At 47.9% G+C, this 19,148-nt stretch overlaps 1 protein-coding gene across 1 annotated transcript; it reads right to left on the bottom strand.

The window, feature by feature from the left end:
- Window positions 1-1,389: 1,389 nt before the first annotated feature.
- frs3 (fibroblast growth factor receptor substrate 3) lies at window positions 1,390-17,992 on the bottom strand. Its single transcript, XM_084464266.1, has 7 exons — window positions 17,858-17,992; window positions 8,070-8,171; window positions 6,814-6,902; window positions 6,218-6,404; window positions 3,191-3,352; window positions 2,974-3,089; window positions 1,390-2,870 (listed from the first exon to the last, which is right to left on the bottom strand). Exons 3-7 carry the CDS (start codon window positions 6,877-6,879, stop codon window positions 1,476-1,478), a joined length of 1,926 nt encoding a protein of 641 aa, XP_084320392.1. The 5' UTR covers window positions 6,880-6,902; window positions 8,070-8,171; window positions 17,858-17,992; the 3' UTR covers window positions 1,390-1,475.
- Window positions 17,993-19,148: the final 1,156 nt, after the last annotated feature.

Genomic DNA, 19,148 nt, shown 5'->3' with positions numbered 1-19,148 from the left:
TGTAGCGTCAGTAGCTCTACCCCAGAGCAGCAGTCTGTCAGTAGCTCACAGTCCTGTAGCGTCAGTAGCTCTACCCCAGAGTCCAGAGTGGCGGTGGAATGCGATGGCCCTGTGGATGTTGTGTTTTTTTAGTTTTCCGTTTGTTTGTTTCTACATAGCCTGAACAACGACGTTCCGGCTGGTATTCCGACCTCCTGGAACATTCAAATGATCACAAGAAATTCTTATTATCCTACGCTTTTTAAAGATTCTAATGGAACACGGTTTTTTTTTACTCCACATACAGTTAGCAATTATGTTTTGGCACTTTAAATGTTAATAGTTTTGTTTTTAAACATAATCAAGCACAGTTATTAACAGTTATACACCAATATTCAGTGATGATGATGATGTGACACTTTGGTTCCATATGACCAACTGGATTATAATCGCTGGTTCTCACATTCTAAACAAAACTAAAGTTATGGGAGACTAGTGGACTACATGAACAAACAAATACATTAATTCATAAATAAGGAATGCAATAAATAAATATGAAAATAAAAGATATTGATATATCATATATACATCTACATATATATATCTATATATAGCTATATATAGAGCTATATATGTACATAAATATATAGCTATATACACATAGCTATATATATGCCTATGTCGTACCAAACCTTTAAATTAACATTCCCATTGTGAGAATTCATTAAAATCTGCACATTTCATGTGAGGTCATCGCTGGGCGCCACGCGGCGCCGTCAAACATCAAAACAACGCTCTATCTACAATGCTGACCAACACCCGCCCCCCCCGGCGCCCCCCCCCCCCCCGGCGCCCCCCCCCCCCCGGCGCCACGCCCCCCCCCCCGACACCCCGCCCCCCCCCGGGAGTCCTCCGCCCGCCGTGGTCCAGAGGATTGTTTGTGGTAAATAAATAAAAGACAGGACCTCAGATCTGAACCGTCCGTAGGACCTACGTGGGGGGGGGGGGGGGCACTGGGGGCCCCCCCGGCCCCCCCTCCTCTCCCTCCCTCCCGTACGCCAGAGGCTGCTTCATCACTGGACGCCACCCGGAGGATCAAGCTTCTGTCGGTCTTTTCTTTCTCTCTTTGTTTCTTTCTCGACGCCTGAAAAAGAACGGATGGGGCAAAATACCTTGACCTTTGACCTTTGACCGCCTTGATACTCTCACCTTCACCCCAGGGTACTGAGATCAAGTTATCAAGCCCTTATCGAGAGACAGAGAGAGAGAGAGAGAGAGAGACAGAGAGAGAGAGAGAGAGAGAGAGAGACAGAGAGAGAGAGAGAGAGAGAGAGAGAGAGACAGAGAGAGACAGAGAGAGACAGAGAGAGAGAGAGAGAGAGAGAGACAGAGAGAGAGAGGAGGGTCCAGTGTGCCAACATGAGGATCAGCTCTCCTTTCCGCTTCCTTGGTGTCCTAAACATCCGTCCTCGTCTCCTCCCCTCGCGTCCTGCCGCCTACAGAGGCAGGTCTGTGCTGTTGTGTCGAGTCTTTCTGGACGTCCCGTCGTCGCGCGGCAGCGCCTTCTGCAGGTTGGACATGGCCGCCGTCTTCTTGAGGTCGATGACGGCGTAGAAGTCGCTGTGGCGCGGCGGCGCCGGCTGCCCGCACTTGGGCTGGCGCTGGTGCTGCTGCTGCGCCGCCGCCGCGGCCCCGCCCCCCAGGCCCAGGCAGGGCTGCTGGCCGTCCAGGTCCACCTGGATGTAGTTGAGCTGACGCGACGGCGGCATGTGGCCGTGCTCGCAGCCCGGCCCGCCCGCGCCCGACCGCCGGCGGAACTCAAAGTTAAAGATGTGCCCCCCGCCGCCGCCGCCGCCGCCGCCGCCGCCGCCGCCGCCGCCGCCGCGCTCGGCCGCGCAGGGCGGGCCGTGCGGCGGGCAGCCGTGCCGCAGCCGGGACGGCTGCAGCTGCTCGGTGTTGACGTAGTTCTGCAGCGCGTCGCGGTGCGCGCCGCGGGCCTCCTGGTGGTGGTACCCGTTGGGCGTGGCCGGCCCCTCCGAGAACTCGTACTCGTCAAAGTCCTCCTCCTCCTCCTCCTCCTCCTCCTCCTCCTCGTACTCCTCCTCGTCCGGGTCGTCGTCCTCCTCCTCCTCCTCCTCCTCCTGCTCCTCGTCCCGCTGCAGGGCGCTGTACTCCCACACGGGCGGCAGCGAGGGCAGGTTCTCGTAGTTGAGCAGCGCGGTGCGGCGGTGGCCGGGCCCCGGGCCCCTCTCGTAGGGGTAGCCCTGGGGGGCCGGCGGCGCGGGGCCGTGCAGCAGCGAGTGGCTGTCCCCCGTGCTGCTGCTGCTGCTGGAGGCCAGCGACTGCGACACGCTGCTGGGGCTCAGCCGCTGCTTGGCGGCGCCGCGCAGTGACTTGATGTTCTCGTAGGTCAGCTGGCTGCCCTTGCAGCCGTCGGGCGGCGGCGGCGGCGGCGGCGGCGGCGGCGGCGGCTCGTGGGCGGCGTGGCGGTGCATGAGGTGGTGGAAGTGGTGGTAGGAGTGCGAGTTGCAGATGTGCATGGGCGGCTCCTCGCCGTCTGTCTCCGAGCCGGCGGCGGCGGCCTCGGCGGGCTGCAGGCCCCCGCGGGGGTGCAGGGCGTGACGCTCGCGCTCCAGCAGGTGGCGCTGGGCGGGCGTGGGCCCCAGCAGGAAGGTCACCTCCTGGGCCGACGGCTGCAGGAACACCTGGGGGTCGGCGTGCTCCTCCAGGGGCCGGCAGCGCTGCGCCGCGCCGGGCCCGCCCGCGGGCATGGGCCCCCGCGGGGCCTCGGGGAAGGGGCCCGGCCGGCCTGGCGCGTCGGGGAGGGCGTGGCCGCAGTGCCGCAGGGACAGGTCGCTCTCCATGCTGACCGTGTTGACGTAGGTGTGGGTCTGCAGGGGGCACAGGGAGGGGGTCAGGGGTCAGGGGGGTCAGGGCGGGGGGGGGTCAGGGTGGGGGGGGGGGTACGCATGCAGGGAGCGGTGGGTCTCCTACCTGGTCTTCCATGGCCATGAGGCCGTGGTCCTCAGCGATGGAGGGCTGGGAGGACTCCCCTCTGATTGGGTAGCCCGGGTATCCGTTGGGAAAGCCTTGGATGGGGAATGCTGGAGCTGTGGGAATAGGAACGCACGTTGAATACCCCCCCGGTGTGCACCGCGCTGTAACCCGCTCCCCGGGGGTCCCTAGAGGGGGGGGGGGGGGGGCTGCGTACTGTTGGGGGTCTGCGGCGTGCGCGGCATGTCCATCTCGGGGGTGTGGCCGCTGCGGGACATCATCATGGACTCCTCCACCACGTTGATGCTGTTGCACTGCATGAGCTCCTGGAGCAGGTTGAAGATCTCCTCCGCGCGCGAGCACTTGAAGGCAAAGATACCTGGAGACCCAACACACAGCTCAGTGGACACATGTACACACACACCTGATACACACAATACACACAATACACACACACCTACACATGATACACACACACCTACACATGATACACACAATACACACACACCTACACATGATACACACAATACACACACAGCTCAGTGAACACATGTACACACACACCTGATACACACAATACACACATGTACACACACACCTACACGTGATACACACAATACACACACAGCTCAGTGAACACATGTACACACACCTGATACACACAATACACACACACCTACACCTGATACACACAATACACACACACCTACACATGTACACACAATACACACACACCTACACATGATACACACAATACACACACACCTACACATGATACACACAATACACACACACCTACACACCTACACATGATACACACACCTACACGTGATACACACAATACACACACACCTACACATGATACACACAATACACACACCTACACCTGATACACACAATACACACACACCTACACACCTACACATGATACACACACACCTACACACCTACACATGATACACACACACCTACACACCTACACGTGATACACACAATACACACACACCTACATGTGATACACACAATACACACACACCTACACGTGATACACACAATACACACACACCTACACATGATACACACAATACACACACACCTACACATGATACACACAATACACACACACCTACACATGATACACACAATACACACACACCTACACATGATACACACAATACATGAGATACTTCAATACACAATACATGATACTTCAATACCTCATTAAAGTCACACCTAAACTATATCGACATCTATCCATCTTCTGTAGCAAACAGTAAAGGCTGGAGTTGAAGGTGTGGTTGCTTGTTCAGCACTCTACTGAAAGTTGTTGAATTTGATCATGTGTGGAGGAAACTCTACGAACTGTATTGACGACGTAACTCTGAATCAAAGTACAGCGTTGTGATGAAGAAGACTGAATCAAAGTACAGCGTTGTGATGAAGAAGACTGAATCAAAGTACAGCGTTGTGATGAAGAAGACTGAATCAAAGTACAGCGTTGTGATGAAGAAGACTGAATCAAAGTACAGCGTTGTGATGAAGAAGACTCTGAATCAAAGTACAGCGTTGTGATGAAGAAGACTGAATCAAAGTACAGCGTTGTGATGAAGAAGACTGAATCAAAGTACAGCGTTGTGATGAAGAAGACTGAATCAAAGTACAGCGTTGTGATGAAGAAGACTCTGAATCAAAGTACAGCGTTGTGATGAAGAAGACTCTGAATCAAAGTACAGCGTTGTGATGAAGAAGACTGAATCAAAGTACAGCGTTGTGATGAAGAAGACTCCAGAGGTGGCCATTCAGTCCCTTATTTGTCTGTTGTACGTCCTGGCACTTGATGAACGCACTTAAAGCAGGTTGTATTCATTCATTGTACTTAATTGTGTTGTGCGTGCATGTTGTGTTGCATGTACTTAGTTGTGTAGCATCTGCAGTATCTAGCTATCACTGCTGTGTACGGGGAGTGGGGTCAGCCTGGTGATGGTGAGTGCTTGGCACTTGGTTCTATGAACATCCTCACTGTACCCACAGAGATATATCGGTGTTTCACCTTCTTCTGACAAATGTTCTTATTGTAAGTCGCTTTGGATAAAAGCGTCTGATAAATGCCCTGAATGTAAAGGTAAGGTGGAGGCTCCACCCAGCGTTAAGGCACCCAGAGGTGGAGGCTCCACCCAGAGGTGGAGGCAGCACCCAGCGTTAAGGCACCACCCAGAGGCAGAGGCTCCACCCAGAGGTGGAGGCAGCACCCAGCGTTAAGGCTCCACCCAGAGGCTCCACCCAGCCTTAAGGCGGGCGCCGTCCTTGAGGCCAGCTGCTGATAGGGAGGCCCGTGGTGGTGGTGCAGCCCGTCTCGGTCCCCATGGGGGGCGATAAGCGCGGTACAAACAGCAGCGCTGGCTGCAGATAGGCACCGTCGGGTCACGGCGTCCCGGCGTCTCGTGAGCCACGCGTCACACGGACGCTACAAGGAGCACTCTCTCTCTGAGCTGTGGTCACACAGAGTGATCCTTCACTGCAACACGTCCTCCTTTATCCCACAGGAGAAGACACTTAACACACGCTGAGACGTGAGAGAAGAGTGAGAGCAGAGTGAGAGCAGAGTGAGAGAAGAGTGAGAGCAGAGTGAGAGCAGAGTGAGAGAAGAGTGAGAGCAGAGTGAGAGCAGAGTGAGAGAAGAGTGAGAGCAGAGTGAGAGCAGAGTGAGAGCAGAGTGAGAGAAGAGTGAGAGCAGAGTGAGAGAAGAGTGAGAGCAGAGTGAGAGCAGCAGAGTGAGAGAAGAGTGAGAGCAGCAGAGTCAGAGCAGAGTGAGAGAAGAGTGAGAGCAGAGTGAGAGCAGCAGAGTGAGAGCAGAGTGAGAGCAGAGTGAGAGAAGAGTGAGAGCAGAGTGAGAGCAGCAGAGTGAGAGCAGATTGAGAGCAGAGTGAGAGAAGAGTGAGAGCAGAGTGAGAGCAGAGTGAGAGAAGAGTGAGAGCAGAGTGAGAGCAGAGTGAGAGCAGCAGAGTGAGAGCAGATTGAGAGCAGAGTGAGAGAAGAGTGAGAGCAGAGTGAGAGAAGAGTGAGAGCAGAGTGAGAGCAGAGTGAGAGCAGAGTGAGAGAAGAGTGAGAGCAGAGTGAGAGCAGCAGAGTGAGAGCAGCAGAGTGAGAGCAGAGTGAGAGCAGAGTGAGAGCAGAGTGAGAGCAGAGTGAGAGCAGCAGAGTGAGAGCAGCAGAGTGAGAGCAGAGTGAGAGCAGAGCGTCTCACCCTGGCCGGTCTGGCAGCGCCGGCCGCTCTCGAAGGAGAACAGGTTGGAGTCGTAGCCGTAGCGGCGGAGGCAGAGGTACGGCCACCGGATGGCGTCCCTCTTGCGCGTGTGCAGGATGAGCTCGGTCTGCGTGAGCTCCATGGCGCCAGAGCCCAGCTCGTTGCCCTCGTCATCTACATTGGTCACCTGTCAATCACAGATGGGCGCGGCCGATCATTTTAGCCTTTCTGTAGGCCGCGTGAAGAATCTGATGAAGACGGTACAGTGCAGTACATGATATTGGCTCTCTGGAGAGAGCAGGGGTTGTGAATGTTTGTCTGTTGTTTGATGAGATAAATGAGGTTATGCCTCCCCCTAGTGGCGGCGTTATGTTATTAAACATTAGCCCTCACAGAGAGCCTGCACCAGTGACACTTAACAACTGTTTATGGACTCAATGGAGTCCATATCATATGTCAATATATTGGACTCAATATGAATCAAAGCAACAATGCTGAATATAATCCCCACATATCGATAAGACAATCATTTCCCAATGCTTATATGTTATACTCATATCCCACAGCAAGCAGAAGCACGGGCGTGGAGGAGGCACCTTGAACTTGGTGAGGTGGATGTCACGGAGAGGGTCTCTGTACAGACAGCTCCAGCAGCTCCCCATAGCTTCAGCAGGCCATCTGAAACCTGGGCCACAACACAGCCGTCAGCCGCCAGCCGCCAGCCGCCAGCCAGCGCGCCCTCTCCCTGGAGTTGTTCCCATAACGATACCAGTATCACTCATTCCTCCACTACGGCCTAAAATGCAGTATTGAGTATCGGTGAGGCCCGTCCCATCACGTGACTCATTCACCACTCAGGCAAAGAACATCACAAACACGCTTAACTAAAAGAATACAAATGTATTATTAGAATTGTAGATTGTAAATGAAAGTTCTGAAAATATAATTGTCGCGAGTATGTGGACCGACTATAAATCACAGTCATCGTCAGAGAACCCTTCAATAAGAACAGGTTATATCAGTTAGGGTTAGGGTTAGGGTTAGGATTAGGATTAGGGTTAGTGACAGGGTTAGGGTTAGGGTTAGGGTTAGGATTAGGGTTAGTGACAGGGTTAGTGTTAGGGTAGGGTTAGGGTTAGGGTTAGGGTTAGTGACAGGGTTAGTGACAGGGTTAGGGTTAGGGTAGGGTTAGGGTTAGGGACAGGGTTAGTGACAGGGTTAGGGACAATGCCAGATGCTGTATCGGTATTTACTCGTAATGGCTGACTAAAGTTCAGGAATCAGTATGGAAAAAATTAAGAGATGCTCCGATCAGCATTTTTGGGCCGATCACCAAAAACATGATCTGCCGATTGCTGATCACAGAATGGCAGGAGAATGGGAATCTATTATATATTAAATATATGGAAGATTCCATATCTTTTATATATAATCTGGATAGCAGGCAAGCACCAGTTTCTGTTCCAATAGACTCATGTCGCTCAACGTGTTCATCAAAGCCTCTGTGAAATGTGCCTGCCACATACTGAGCTATGCAAGTGCTCCGTAAACGACACTGAGTGTTAAACTTCCTCCTTTGCCGTCTTTACAGTGAGCCCGTGAAATCCTGGCGGTGTAGCGCAGTGTTGTAGACGGGGGGGACTGCCACTGCCACTGCAAGTTACGATAAGTAAGTTACGAAAGTTGAGCTAGTAATTTACGCCAAGTGATCGGCTTTTTTGGGGTTCTCCGATCGCGCTACTTTTAGCACAACATCGGCTGATCACGATCGGCGTCCGATCAATCGGAGCATCTCTAAAAGAAAAGGGTGTGTGGGGATGTGAGTCCCCCGGGTCCCGGCAGCAGGTCTTACGGGGTCCAGGCCATGGAACGGGTTCAGGATCCTCTGCTGGCTGCCGACAGTGAGCCGCTGGGTTGGATGGACATCTCCACGGGCAGCCCCGGGCTCCGCCTCCTGAAACGGTCGCTCCGTCACTTCATCGTGAACACACCACAGCATGAACAACTCCAACAGATACATGTTTAGATATAGCTGTTATATTAGAGATATAATATTTACGATGTAGTATTTTTATGGTTGAGTAACATTTTATTTTCAAATTTCTTCAACTGAGAATGAGAATGCTTTTACATCCACATTCTGCACGGACTACTTACTGTATATGCCTCTATACATGGCACTATAAATATATATCAAAAGCTGGTATGACTTACAAGGCATTGATAATTAATCATACGCTGTCAAATAAGTAAGGGATAATCTATAGAACGCCGCTCATTATCGGGAAATTTCCCAATAATGACCGGCGTTCTATACATTATCCTGCTTATTACACGGCTACTTGCCAAAATGAAAAAATAACTTCACACGGTGTGTCTTATTACAATTCATTTGTTACCAGCATTCCAAGATATCAGCAGAGAAATAGTCCGCCAAAGACATTGACGTCGCTTAGCAACCGAGTACGCTGGGGTTGATAAGTTACCGGACTACTTGCGGAGTGATACGAATGATGTGAAAAAATTCCACTTTCCTTGACAGCGGTCATTATATGCTTAGCAACGGCCATTATTGGAAAGTAATTCACCACCGGAAGTCGGTAAGGACCATGCAAGTGACCGGAGCGTTCCACAGCACTGAGAAGAGCCGGGTAATAAAGTATTATACTCAACCTAACAATCCATTTGTTATGTCAGGTGTTTGTGAACGTCCACAATGGCAGAGGCTGGCTGAAGAAGTACACTGGGTGGCCAAAGAGAGGCTCTGTGGCAATCGTCCCACAATGCAAACAAGCATTAAACAAGCATATCTTCTGACCACTTTACCCTGCAGCCCTGACGCTGTGTCCACATCTGTGTGTTCTCATTGTGAACCAATGTGTCTCAATCACCTAGGACTTCCCTGGATAGATTTTACAAATTCAATTTAGTAAAAAATGTATAGATTTTTTAAATATATACAATCCTTTATCCCTTAATCCATTACCATCTATGGACATATAACAGTGTGTTATATGTCACTATTCACTATTACAAGTCACTATTAGCCAATGAATAGGGAAGAGGCTATGATCTTCAGTTCAATATTTAAGTTGTTGTCCAGTACTAAAGCCAGGGTTCATTTAAGGCCCTGACACACCACTCCGACTGACAATCGTCGGCAGAAAAGGCAATCCGACCTATTTGGTCATGGTCGATTCAACATGTGCACATCAGGCTGGAAAAGAACACAGCACACACCCAACAGACTCAGGTCACAGCACACACACAACAGACTCAGGTCACAGCACACACCCAACAGACTCAGGTCACAGCACACACCCAACAGACTCAGGTCACAGCACACACCCAACAGACTCAGGTCACAGCACACACCCAACAGACTCAGGTCACAGCACACACCGAACAGACTCAGGTCACAGCACACACCCAACAGACTCAGGTCACAGCACACACCCAACAGACTCAGGTCACAGCACACACCCAACAGACTCAGGTCACAGCACACACCCAACAGACTCAGGTCACAGCACACAGCGAACAGACTCAAGTCACAGCACACAGCGAACAGACTCAGGTCACACTACACACCCAACAGACTCAGGTCACAGCACACACCCAACAGACTCAGGTCACAGCACACAGCGAACAGACTCAAGTCACAGCACACAGCGAACAGACTCAGGTCACAGCACACACCCAACAGACTCAGGTCACAGCACACACCCAACAGACTCAACAGCATTAAACAAAGAAGCTTGTATCAGGCCCCGCCCCCCCCCATAATATTATTATTATTATTATTATTATTATTATTATGATAATTATAATAATTATTATTAATTATTATAATAATTATCATTATCATCCCCAAACTTTCTACAGGAACAATAAATCTAACTTTACATACAACTACCTCCCTATCCAAACATTCATGAAATGACTCAAACCTTTTATACTATTTATACTTTTGAGGATCTAAACTCTTAAACAACCACATCATCACACATGAGCATTTTCTCTGTGTTCTAGAATTGTTAGTGTACAAAATAAAAAAATTTAAAACACAGATATTGACGCTCTGGATTGCAGCGAACAGACTCAAGTCACAGCACACAGCGAACAGACTCAAGTCACAGCACACAGCGAACAGACTCAGGTCACAGCACACACCCAACAGACTCAGGTCACAGCACACACCCAACAGACTCAACAGCATTAAACAAAGAAGCTTGTATCAGGCCCCGCCCCCCCCCATAATATTATTATTATTATTATTATTATTATTATTATGATAATTATAATAATTATTATTAATTATTATAATAATTATCATTATCATCCCCAAACTTTCTACAGGAACAATAAATCTAACTTTACATACAACTACCTCCCTATCCAAACATTCATGAAATGACTCAAACCTTTTATACTATTTATACTTTTGAGGATCTAAACTCTTAAACAACCACATCATCACACATGAGCATTTTCTCTGTGTTCTAGAATTGTTAGTGTACAAAATAAAAAAATTTAAAACACAGATATTGACGCTCTGGATTGCAGCGCTGTGCCACGCGGCCGCCGCCCACCGCAGAGCCCCGAGGGTCTGGGGTGAATCCCTGAGGAAGGTCTTCCACGCCAGAGCCATCCTTTGGTCAATACCTCCACACAATGGGGGGACTGCAAAGCACCCTGCCCTAAACAATAGCCTAGCTAATGTGCGACTAACCTATCCTGGAAATCCAGAGCCACATCTAGAGAGCTGTAGGGTCTGGCAACGAGTGATGAGAACGGCCCGACTCGAGGGGCGGCACCGAGCATGCATTTGGAAATATCACTGCACGCCATTGGATAACACTACGACCAATCAGAAGAATACAAGGGGTGACGTATCCAGACCAGCGGAGCTAACCAATAGATAAGACTCTTGCCATATCCAGTCGGTAAAACACTTTTGTCCCGCCTATATGAGATACACCGATGTGATTGGTTAATGTTCTGAGCCAGGGGAATCGGGGAGTGGGTATATTGCTCGTTCCCAGAGTGTTCAAATTCAACAATTGGTTCTCAATTGTGCTCTCGCGAGAACTCTGGATTTCCAGGGAACAACTAACCCGGATAAGTTTCACTTTTTATAATTGTTCCCAATGGATATAACGTTAAAAGCGCTGTTTTCAAGTGTATCCAAACAGCTGTACAACATTGGCCTGTAAAACATACAGGTTAAAATGACATAAGATAGACTATATATTATACAGGTTAAACTGACTTAAGATGGATTATATATTATACAGGTTAACCCGACTTAAGATAGACTATATATTATACAGATTAAACTGACTTAAGATAGACTATATATTATACAGGTTAAACTGACTTAAGATAGACTATATATTATACAGGTTAAACTGACTTAAGATAGACTATATATTATACAGGTTAAACTGACTTAAGATAGATTACAACAAGGACACAAGTAAGGCTTCTCATTCAGATTTGGACCGCTAATTGAATATGAGACACACACCTTGTAGGCTAGACAATGCCACACATGTTACAGTCTACCATTCCCCACTCAGCTTTCACGTTTCTTTGAGTATTGTATTTATTTTAAACACCGTCATATACCGTTCACCCGGTACCCCGGTGAGCTTGCCGTCCGTTCCTGAACCTGATGATACCCTAATGATGAATGATCAGCCCTCTGCAGGAACCCGGGAACCAAGTCCAGGTGTAGGGCCTTTGCCTCGGCTATGGGGCTAGGGTTAGGGTTAGGGTTAGGGTTAGGGGCTATGGGGCTAGGGTTAGGGTTAGGGTTAGGGGCTATGGGGCTAGGGTTAGGGTTAGGGGCTATGGGGCTAGGGTTAGGGTTAGGGTTAGGGGCTATGGGGCTAGGGTTAGGGTTAGGGTTAGGGTTAGGGGCTATGGGGCTAGGGTTAGGGTTAGGGTTAGGGTTAGGGGCTATGGGGCGGGCCAAAGTGTTAAATGTCTGTTTTTTTGTGTGTTTGGGGGGGAAACACGAACACGTGTGTGTGACGTATGGGCGTGTGTCTGCAGGGGGCAGGGAACCAGCCCGAGGGCTGGGGACAGTGGCTCATACTCGATGTTCACGTAACAGACGTTTACGACATGCTGTGTAGAACAATACGTAGAGCGCATTCTGTACATGGTCTAGCTCTACTAGCGACCGCAAAGAACACGATACAAACCACCCAGAAGGCCCTAGCAACCACCTAGAACACCCTAGCAACCATCCAGAAAGCCCTAGCAACCACCCAGAAAACACCATCAACCACCCAAAACACCATAGAAAACCACATACTACCTAAAGCCCCTAGTGACCCCCAGAACACCATAGAAACCACATACTACCTAAACCCCCTAGTAACCCCCAGAACACCATAGAAACCAACAAGCTTACAGCCACCCAGAACACCACAGAGGAAACGTATAACATCCTAGCAGCCATCACAGAAACTACAGATGCTTCCCATAACTCTGGTGCCCATTTCCCATATACCAAAAAAGCAAAAAAGTATTTTTAAGCAAGCTACACAGCTCAATTTTCACTGAAATTGTAACTTGTATTAAGGGGTCCTACAGAACTGTAGGAACCCTATTGTAATTGTTAGTGTTATTATTTTTATAATAACAACATGGTCAAAAGTTATGAAAATTGGTAGGCTTGAAGAACTCTTAAAATGAGTTAGGAATATAAATTATGGAATTAACTATAGGTGGCGCTATAACAAGGCCTTGAAGTGCAACTTACTCAACAGGATGCCATTTCCACTAGGAAAGTACCCTGGAAATCCAGAGTTCTAGCGAGAGCACAATTTGAATGTGCTCAGCGAGTCAATCTGGGAACGAGCAACATACTCACTCCCCGATTCCCCTGGCCCAGAACATTAACCAATCACATCGGTGGATCTGATATAGACGGGCCAAAAGCACCGCTGTTTTACCGACCGGATACGGCAAGAGTCTTATCTATTGGTTAGCTCCGCTGGTCTGGATACGTCACCCCTTGTATTCTTCTGATTGGTCGTAGTGTTATCCAATTGCGTGCAGTGATATTTTCAAATGCATGCTTGGTGCCGCCCCTGGAGTTGGCCCGTTTTCTCGTTGCCAGACCCTACAGCTCTCTAGAGGTGGCTCTGGATTTCCAGGCTACTAGAAAATTGCAATATCCATGAAACCTGTTGTTATACATGCACCATTTGTCATGATGAACTTTCAGAGTCTGACCCATATGGTCAGATCATTATAATTATATAATATATAATAGTAATAATATTGATGCAATGGCTCCAACTTGACCAAACACCCACATTCCAAATGATTTGTTGCCGGAAGTGGTAAAGGCTCCAAACTCGGCACACATGTACTAGGTGACTGTGGGACTATATGGTGTGAAATTCATAGCAATAAGGCCCAAGCTGGCAGAGATACATTTTAAAGTGAAATAATTGAATATCTCCGATGTTTAAACAGCTCTTACATTGCGTCAAAAACATCTAGGCTCAGTGGTCGAATATGGCTATTGAGAGTAGTTTTAAAATTAAAACTACTATAACTATTAACTACTTAACTATTACAATTTGAAGTCTATATCTGAAAATAAAAATTTGATGCATTTTTTTTAAATTGCCTTTCTCATTCGAGGCCTCACTCCAAAGCAGGCTGGGCCTTAAAGCAGTACACACGTCATTTTGCAAATGTCCATTTTGACAGTGGGCTTTGACAAAGTATGCTTTAGAAACATGGTTGGTGATTGTTTTGATATGTCAACTTCCAGTAAACCAGTTTTTAAGGCATAACAATGCCATCTTACCTTACCAACCAAGCTCACCATAACTCCAAGAACGGAATACTTATATTTCTCAATGAACATTACATATACAAATGCATTAATTCATTACAGTAGTCTGGGCAATCAAATTTTTTATTCTCAACAATGTTAAGGAGGATCTTCCTCCCTCTCCTCACTGGAGAAGCCTCCACTGGTTCACGTCCAACCTCAACCAACTATCACACCATCCATGACGATATACCGTTGACGATGACTCGAAACTAAAAACACTGTGTCAGGTGCATGCTATTTTTCCCTCAAGGACCCCAAAAAAGAAAGCTTTGGAAAAACTTGAACACCCAAGTTGGTACTCTCATGTTCCTAATGTTGCTCAGCCTTAAGCTATGTTTTGGATCCTCTTCAAAGTGGCCCAGGGACTTGAAACATAGCGTGCTTGCTAATTAGCCTTGCTAATAGGTGGGAGTAACAAAGTACAGATTCTTTGTTACTGTACTTGAGTACAGTTTTCAGGTATCTGTACTTTTAATATTTATTTTTCTGACAACTTTTTACTTCCAACATTTGAAACACAAATATTTGTACTTTCTACTACTTACCCTTTCAAAACTGGCTCATTACTTTACTTTTAGTGCATTTGAGAGAAATGAATGATTCTGTTGTGCATGTCACGCACGGCAGACGTAACAAGACTAAAACAACAGAAAGACGAAAGGGGGACCACAGAGACACTCTGGGGTCTCTGGGAGAACTAGTGGCGTAGTGAGGGAAGTGGACCGGCACACATTGAAGACGGAGCAGATTCAGAGCAGCGACAAGACATTCCCCCTCCATGGTCTCGTTTAAGAGAAATGTTTGAAGCTGTCGGCTCCGAGAACGACTCTTGGCGAATGCGTTCTCTTTTGCGAAACTAAAAAGGATTTTGGTTGTCCTGTAGAGATGAGGGAATTTCTAACAAAAGAGTTGACGCCTTAATTAGACCAGAAGTGACCAGAAGTTTTGATCATAATGTTTTGAGTTGCTGATATTGAAAACTGATTTGCACATTACAGCGAGGTTTAACGTTCATTGTTTTCAGTATATATTTTTGGGCAGTTAGAATGGTTTAACTTGAAGTCTTCTTATTATATTAATAAGACTTAAGGTTCAGTTAGCTTTGCACAGAAACAGCCGGTATAAATGCCAGAGGGCTACTTTTTACTTCTATACTTGGAGTACATTTCAGAGCCTTTACTTTCAACTTTCACTTAAGCAAAGCAGTTGAATTAGTGCTTCTCTCATTCTGTATTTGCGATGTCAGTGTAGCTCACTTAGTTTTTCATTCCTCGTTAGCTGATCGTGTAGTGCTCTCCTAACTGTGGTGACAATGCTAATGCAGATGCTAATGTGTTCAGTTCAGTGTTTCATAGCAGCTCACTCTTGTGAGGATGCGAGAACCCTTTCCCATAGTCCCAATATTGTCAAAAATGTTGCACATTTGCCAATGATTGCTTATCTCAATTTTCTAAGGAATGGGGTTAATACTTTTAGAGATTACTTAAAATCATTCACATTCATGGATATCAAAAAATGAGTTTTGAACTAAACAACCACCTCAAACAAACTAGTGACAATACATAACACCCTAGCAACCACATAGAACACCCTAGCAACCTCCCAAGACACCCTAGCAAGCAATTAAAAAACAAGAACAAGCTAGCAAACACCTAGCACACCCTAGCAACCACTCCAACACCCTGGTAACCACCTCCAACACCCTGGTAACCACCTCCAACACCCTGGTAACCACCTACAACCCCCTGGTAACCACCTACAACACCCTGGTAACCACCTCCAACACCCTGGTAACCACCTACAACCCCCTGGTAACCATCTACAACACCATAGACACAACCTAGAACCCCATAGCAACCAAGAAACCATACAAAACAACAAAGAAGCTATATATATTATATATATATCACTACTATATTTAAGCAATAAATCACGACAGGCTGTGGAATGTTTTCATTATACCACAGTTAAGGGGCGTTGACCGTGGTATAATGAGAACATTTCACTGACTGAAGTGATCTATTGCTTTTATAAAGCGGTTACGTAAGTATGGCGAAATGAAAGTCATAGACACCCTCAATTTTGAAAAAACGAGAAAGTCGGAAAAGCATTTTTTTAATGAATACAAAAAAGTAGTCCCTCCTGGCTGCCTGCAAAGTGTACGGCGGTTGCTATGCAACACACTGTAGCGTCCTTCAGAGAGAAGGCTAGAGACGGTAACTCGGTTCGCCGGCAATTGAGCCTACTATCGAGTTCACTCACCGTGTGCCTATTGCTGTACAACATTTCCACCCTCTCCAGCAATCAACATATTTTTAGGCTTCAGTGAACTATGCTATTGCTTTTATATATAGATGAACAACAGTTCAAGTTAGGCGCGGAGTGATACTGAACTCTGTAAACTGAACGGGCGTCATAGCTGTGTGTATACGCTCATTATACAACAGTTGGGAACCAATCAGATCGCTTGATTTAAGCCACCCGTTTTATAAATATATATATATAACACCATAGCAGCCACCATAAAACTACAGCACAACATTTCCAATATACCAGTTACTAAGAACAGTTTGAGATTCAAACTTAAACATGCATCGTGTCTGTTTTTGATGTCGCCATGGTCACCATGTTTTGTTCTGCCATAAGGTTAGCTTAACTCCCATACCCTCCTGATATCTAACACAACCAGGCTGGAGTCAGCCCTGGTAGACCAGGAGAGATAGAGTCAGCCCTGGTAGACCAGGAGAGATAGAGTCAGCCCTGGTAGACCAGGAGAGATAGAGTCAGCCCTGGTGGACCAGGAGAGATAGAGTCAGCCCTGGTGGACCAGGAGAGATAGAGTCAGCCCTGGTAGACCAGGAGAGATAGAGTCAGCCCTGGTAGACCAGGAGAGATAGAGTCAGCCCTGGTACACCAGGAGGGCACCATAGCAACCTCCCAGAACATCCTAGCAACCACCTCCAACCCCCTGGTAACCACCTACAGCACCATGGTAACCACCTACAACCCCCTGGTAACCACCTACAGCACCCTGGCAACCACCTACAACCCCCTGGTAACCACCTACAGCACCCTGGCAACCACCTACAGCACCCTGGTAACCACCTACAGCACCATGGTAACCACCTACAGCACCCTGGTAACCACCCACAGCACCCTGGCAACCACCTACAACACCCTGGTAACCACCTACAGCACCCTGGTAACCACCTACAGCACCCTGGTAACCACCTACAGCACCATGGTAACCACCTACAACACCCTGGTAACCACCTACAGCACCCTGGTAACCACCTACAGCACCATGGTAACCACCTACAACACCCTGGTAACCACCTACAGCACCATGGTAACCCCCAGAACACCAAAGCAACCGTACAAAACAGCCATGGAGCCGTGTATGTGTAACACCAGAGCCACCATCAAAGCCAGGCGAAGGGCTACCACAGGAACACATTAACGCTGTGCTCCTCATCACGGGGGGGGGACTCAGGGCTTTACTTTGGGTTGTAAAACACAAGCATAGCATTTCATCCATTAGCTCAGATGACGCCGATCCCTAATGACAGCTTAATTAAGCTTTAATCGGTGGATAAACCCGAGGCGCGTGTGATATGTCACGGCTACATGCTATGGTGAAGCTAAACTGTGGGACACGTTATATTCAACCCGATCCTGTGACATCTGTGCGGTCTGAATGCGGTCTGAACGCGATGAGTGGTGGACGGGTAACAGGCTGGAGACGGGAAACACAGCGATGGTTCGTTACTCACATGTTCGGCCCAGAGTGTTGTTCTCCCCCGACGAGCTGAGGCTGCGGCCGGTCCCGGGTACCGCCGCTGCTGCTGATGGCATAGGGCAGGACTGGCAGAAAACCAACGCAAATTAGGGATGTGGAGACGGCATTACGGTTATATTTCATCTCCTGGCGCCCCCCTACCGCAGCACGGGCCTTGATGTGACATTTCCCAACAAGCGGGGTGAAAGTTCACACAGACAACGAGGTTCGCTGGCGACAAGAAGGTAAGGACCGCTGGAGGACCGGAGGACTGGAGGTAGGGGAGAGAGGGAGAGAGGATGATGGGAGGACTGGAGGTAGGGGAGAGAGGATGATGGGTGGAGGTAGGGGAGAGAGGATGATGGGTGGAGGTAGGGGAGAGAGGATGGTGGGTGGAGGTAGGGGAGAGGGGCTGGTGGGTGGAGGTAGGGGAGAGAGGCTGGTGGGTGGAGGTAGGGGAGAGAGGATGATGGGTGGAGGTAGGGGAGAGGGGTGGAGGTATGGGAGAGAGGCTGGTGGGTGGAGGTAGGGGAGAGGGGCTGGTGGGTGGAGGTAGGGGAGAGGGGTGGAGGTAGGGGAGAGAGGCTGGTGGGTGGAGGTAGGGGAGAGAGGATGATGGGTGGAGGTAGGGGAGAGGGGTGGAGGTAGGGGAGAGAGGCTGGTGGGTGGAGGTAGGGAGAGAGGATGGTGGGTGGAGGTAGGGGAGAGGGGCTGGTGGGAGCTGGAGGAGGACATCACTACAAACCTTATAGGATGTATCAGAAAACATGATTTAAATTAAAATATGATATTCATGTATTAATTATAATATATATATATATATATATATATATATATATAGCCTATATACAGTATATAAAATGTAATACTGAAGTTGTACTAAAGAGCAATATATGTTCTATAGTGGCCTAGATTGCATACAGCTTTATCCCCATCGGTAACTAAATCGTGAAAGTAAAACTAAGTGTCTTTTGGGCAAAATGTGATAAATGTATAGTCATATATTTGCTGTGAGAATGATGGAATAATGCAAATAGGCCTACCCTAATTTAAAATCTAAAAACCTTTATTTCTAGACCACCTTGGAATGGTTTATATATTTTAATTTAATTTAATATGATAAAAAAAATAATCCAACATTGGTCTTATGGCTGTCAAGATGTTAGTTGTTGCTTACAGAAATTATTAAATCTTGGTAGATTTATACAGCTTATAAAACATTAATTACACCCAGCTTGTTGTGTAGAATTAGATTAATTAGATTAATAACTGACCGTCAGACACAT

The sequence above is a fragment of the Micromesistius poutassou genome (assembly GCF_964030765.1).
Source record: "Micromesistius poutassou genome assembly, chromosome: 2".
Taxonomy (NCBI): Eukaryota; Metazoa; Chordata; class Actinopteri; order Gadiformes; family Gadidae; genus Micromesistius; species Micromesistius poutassou.
Note: the sequence above shows the minus strand (reverse complement) of the source record. Positions and strands in the feature narration are given on the sequence as shown.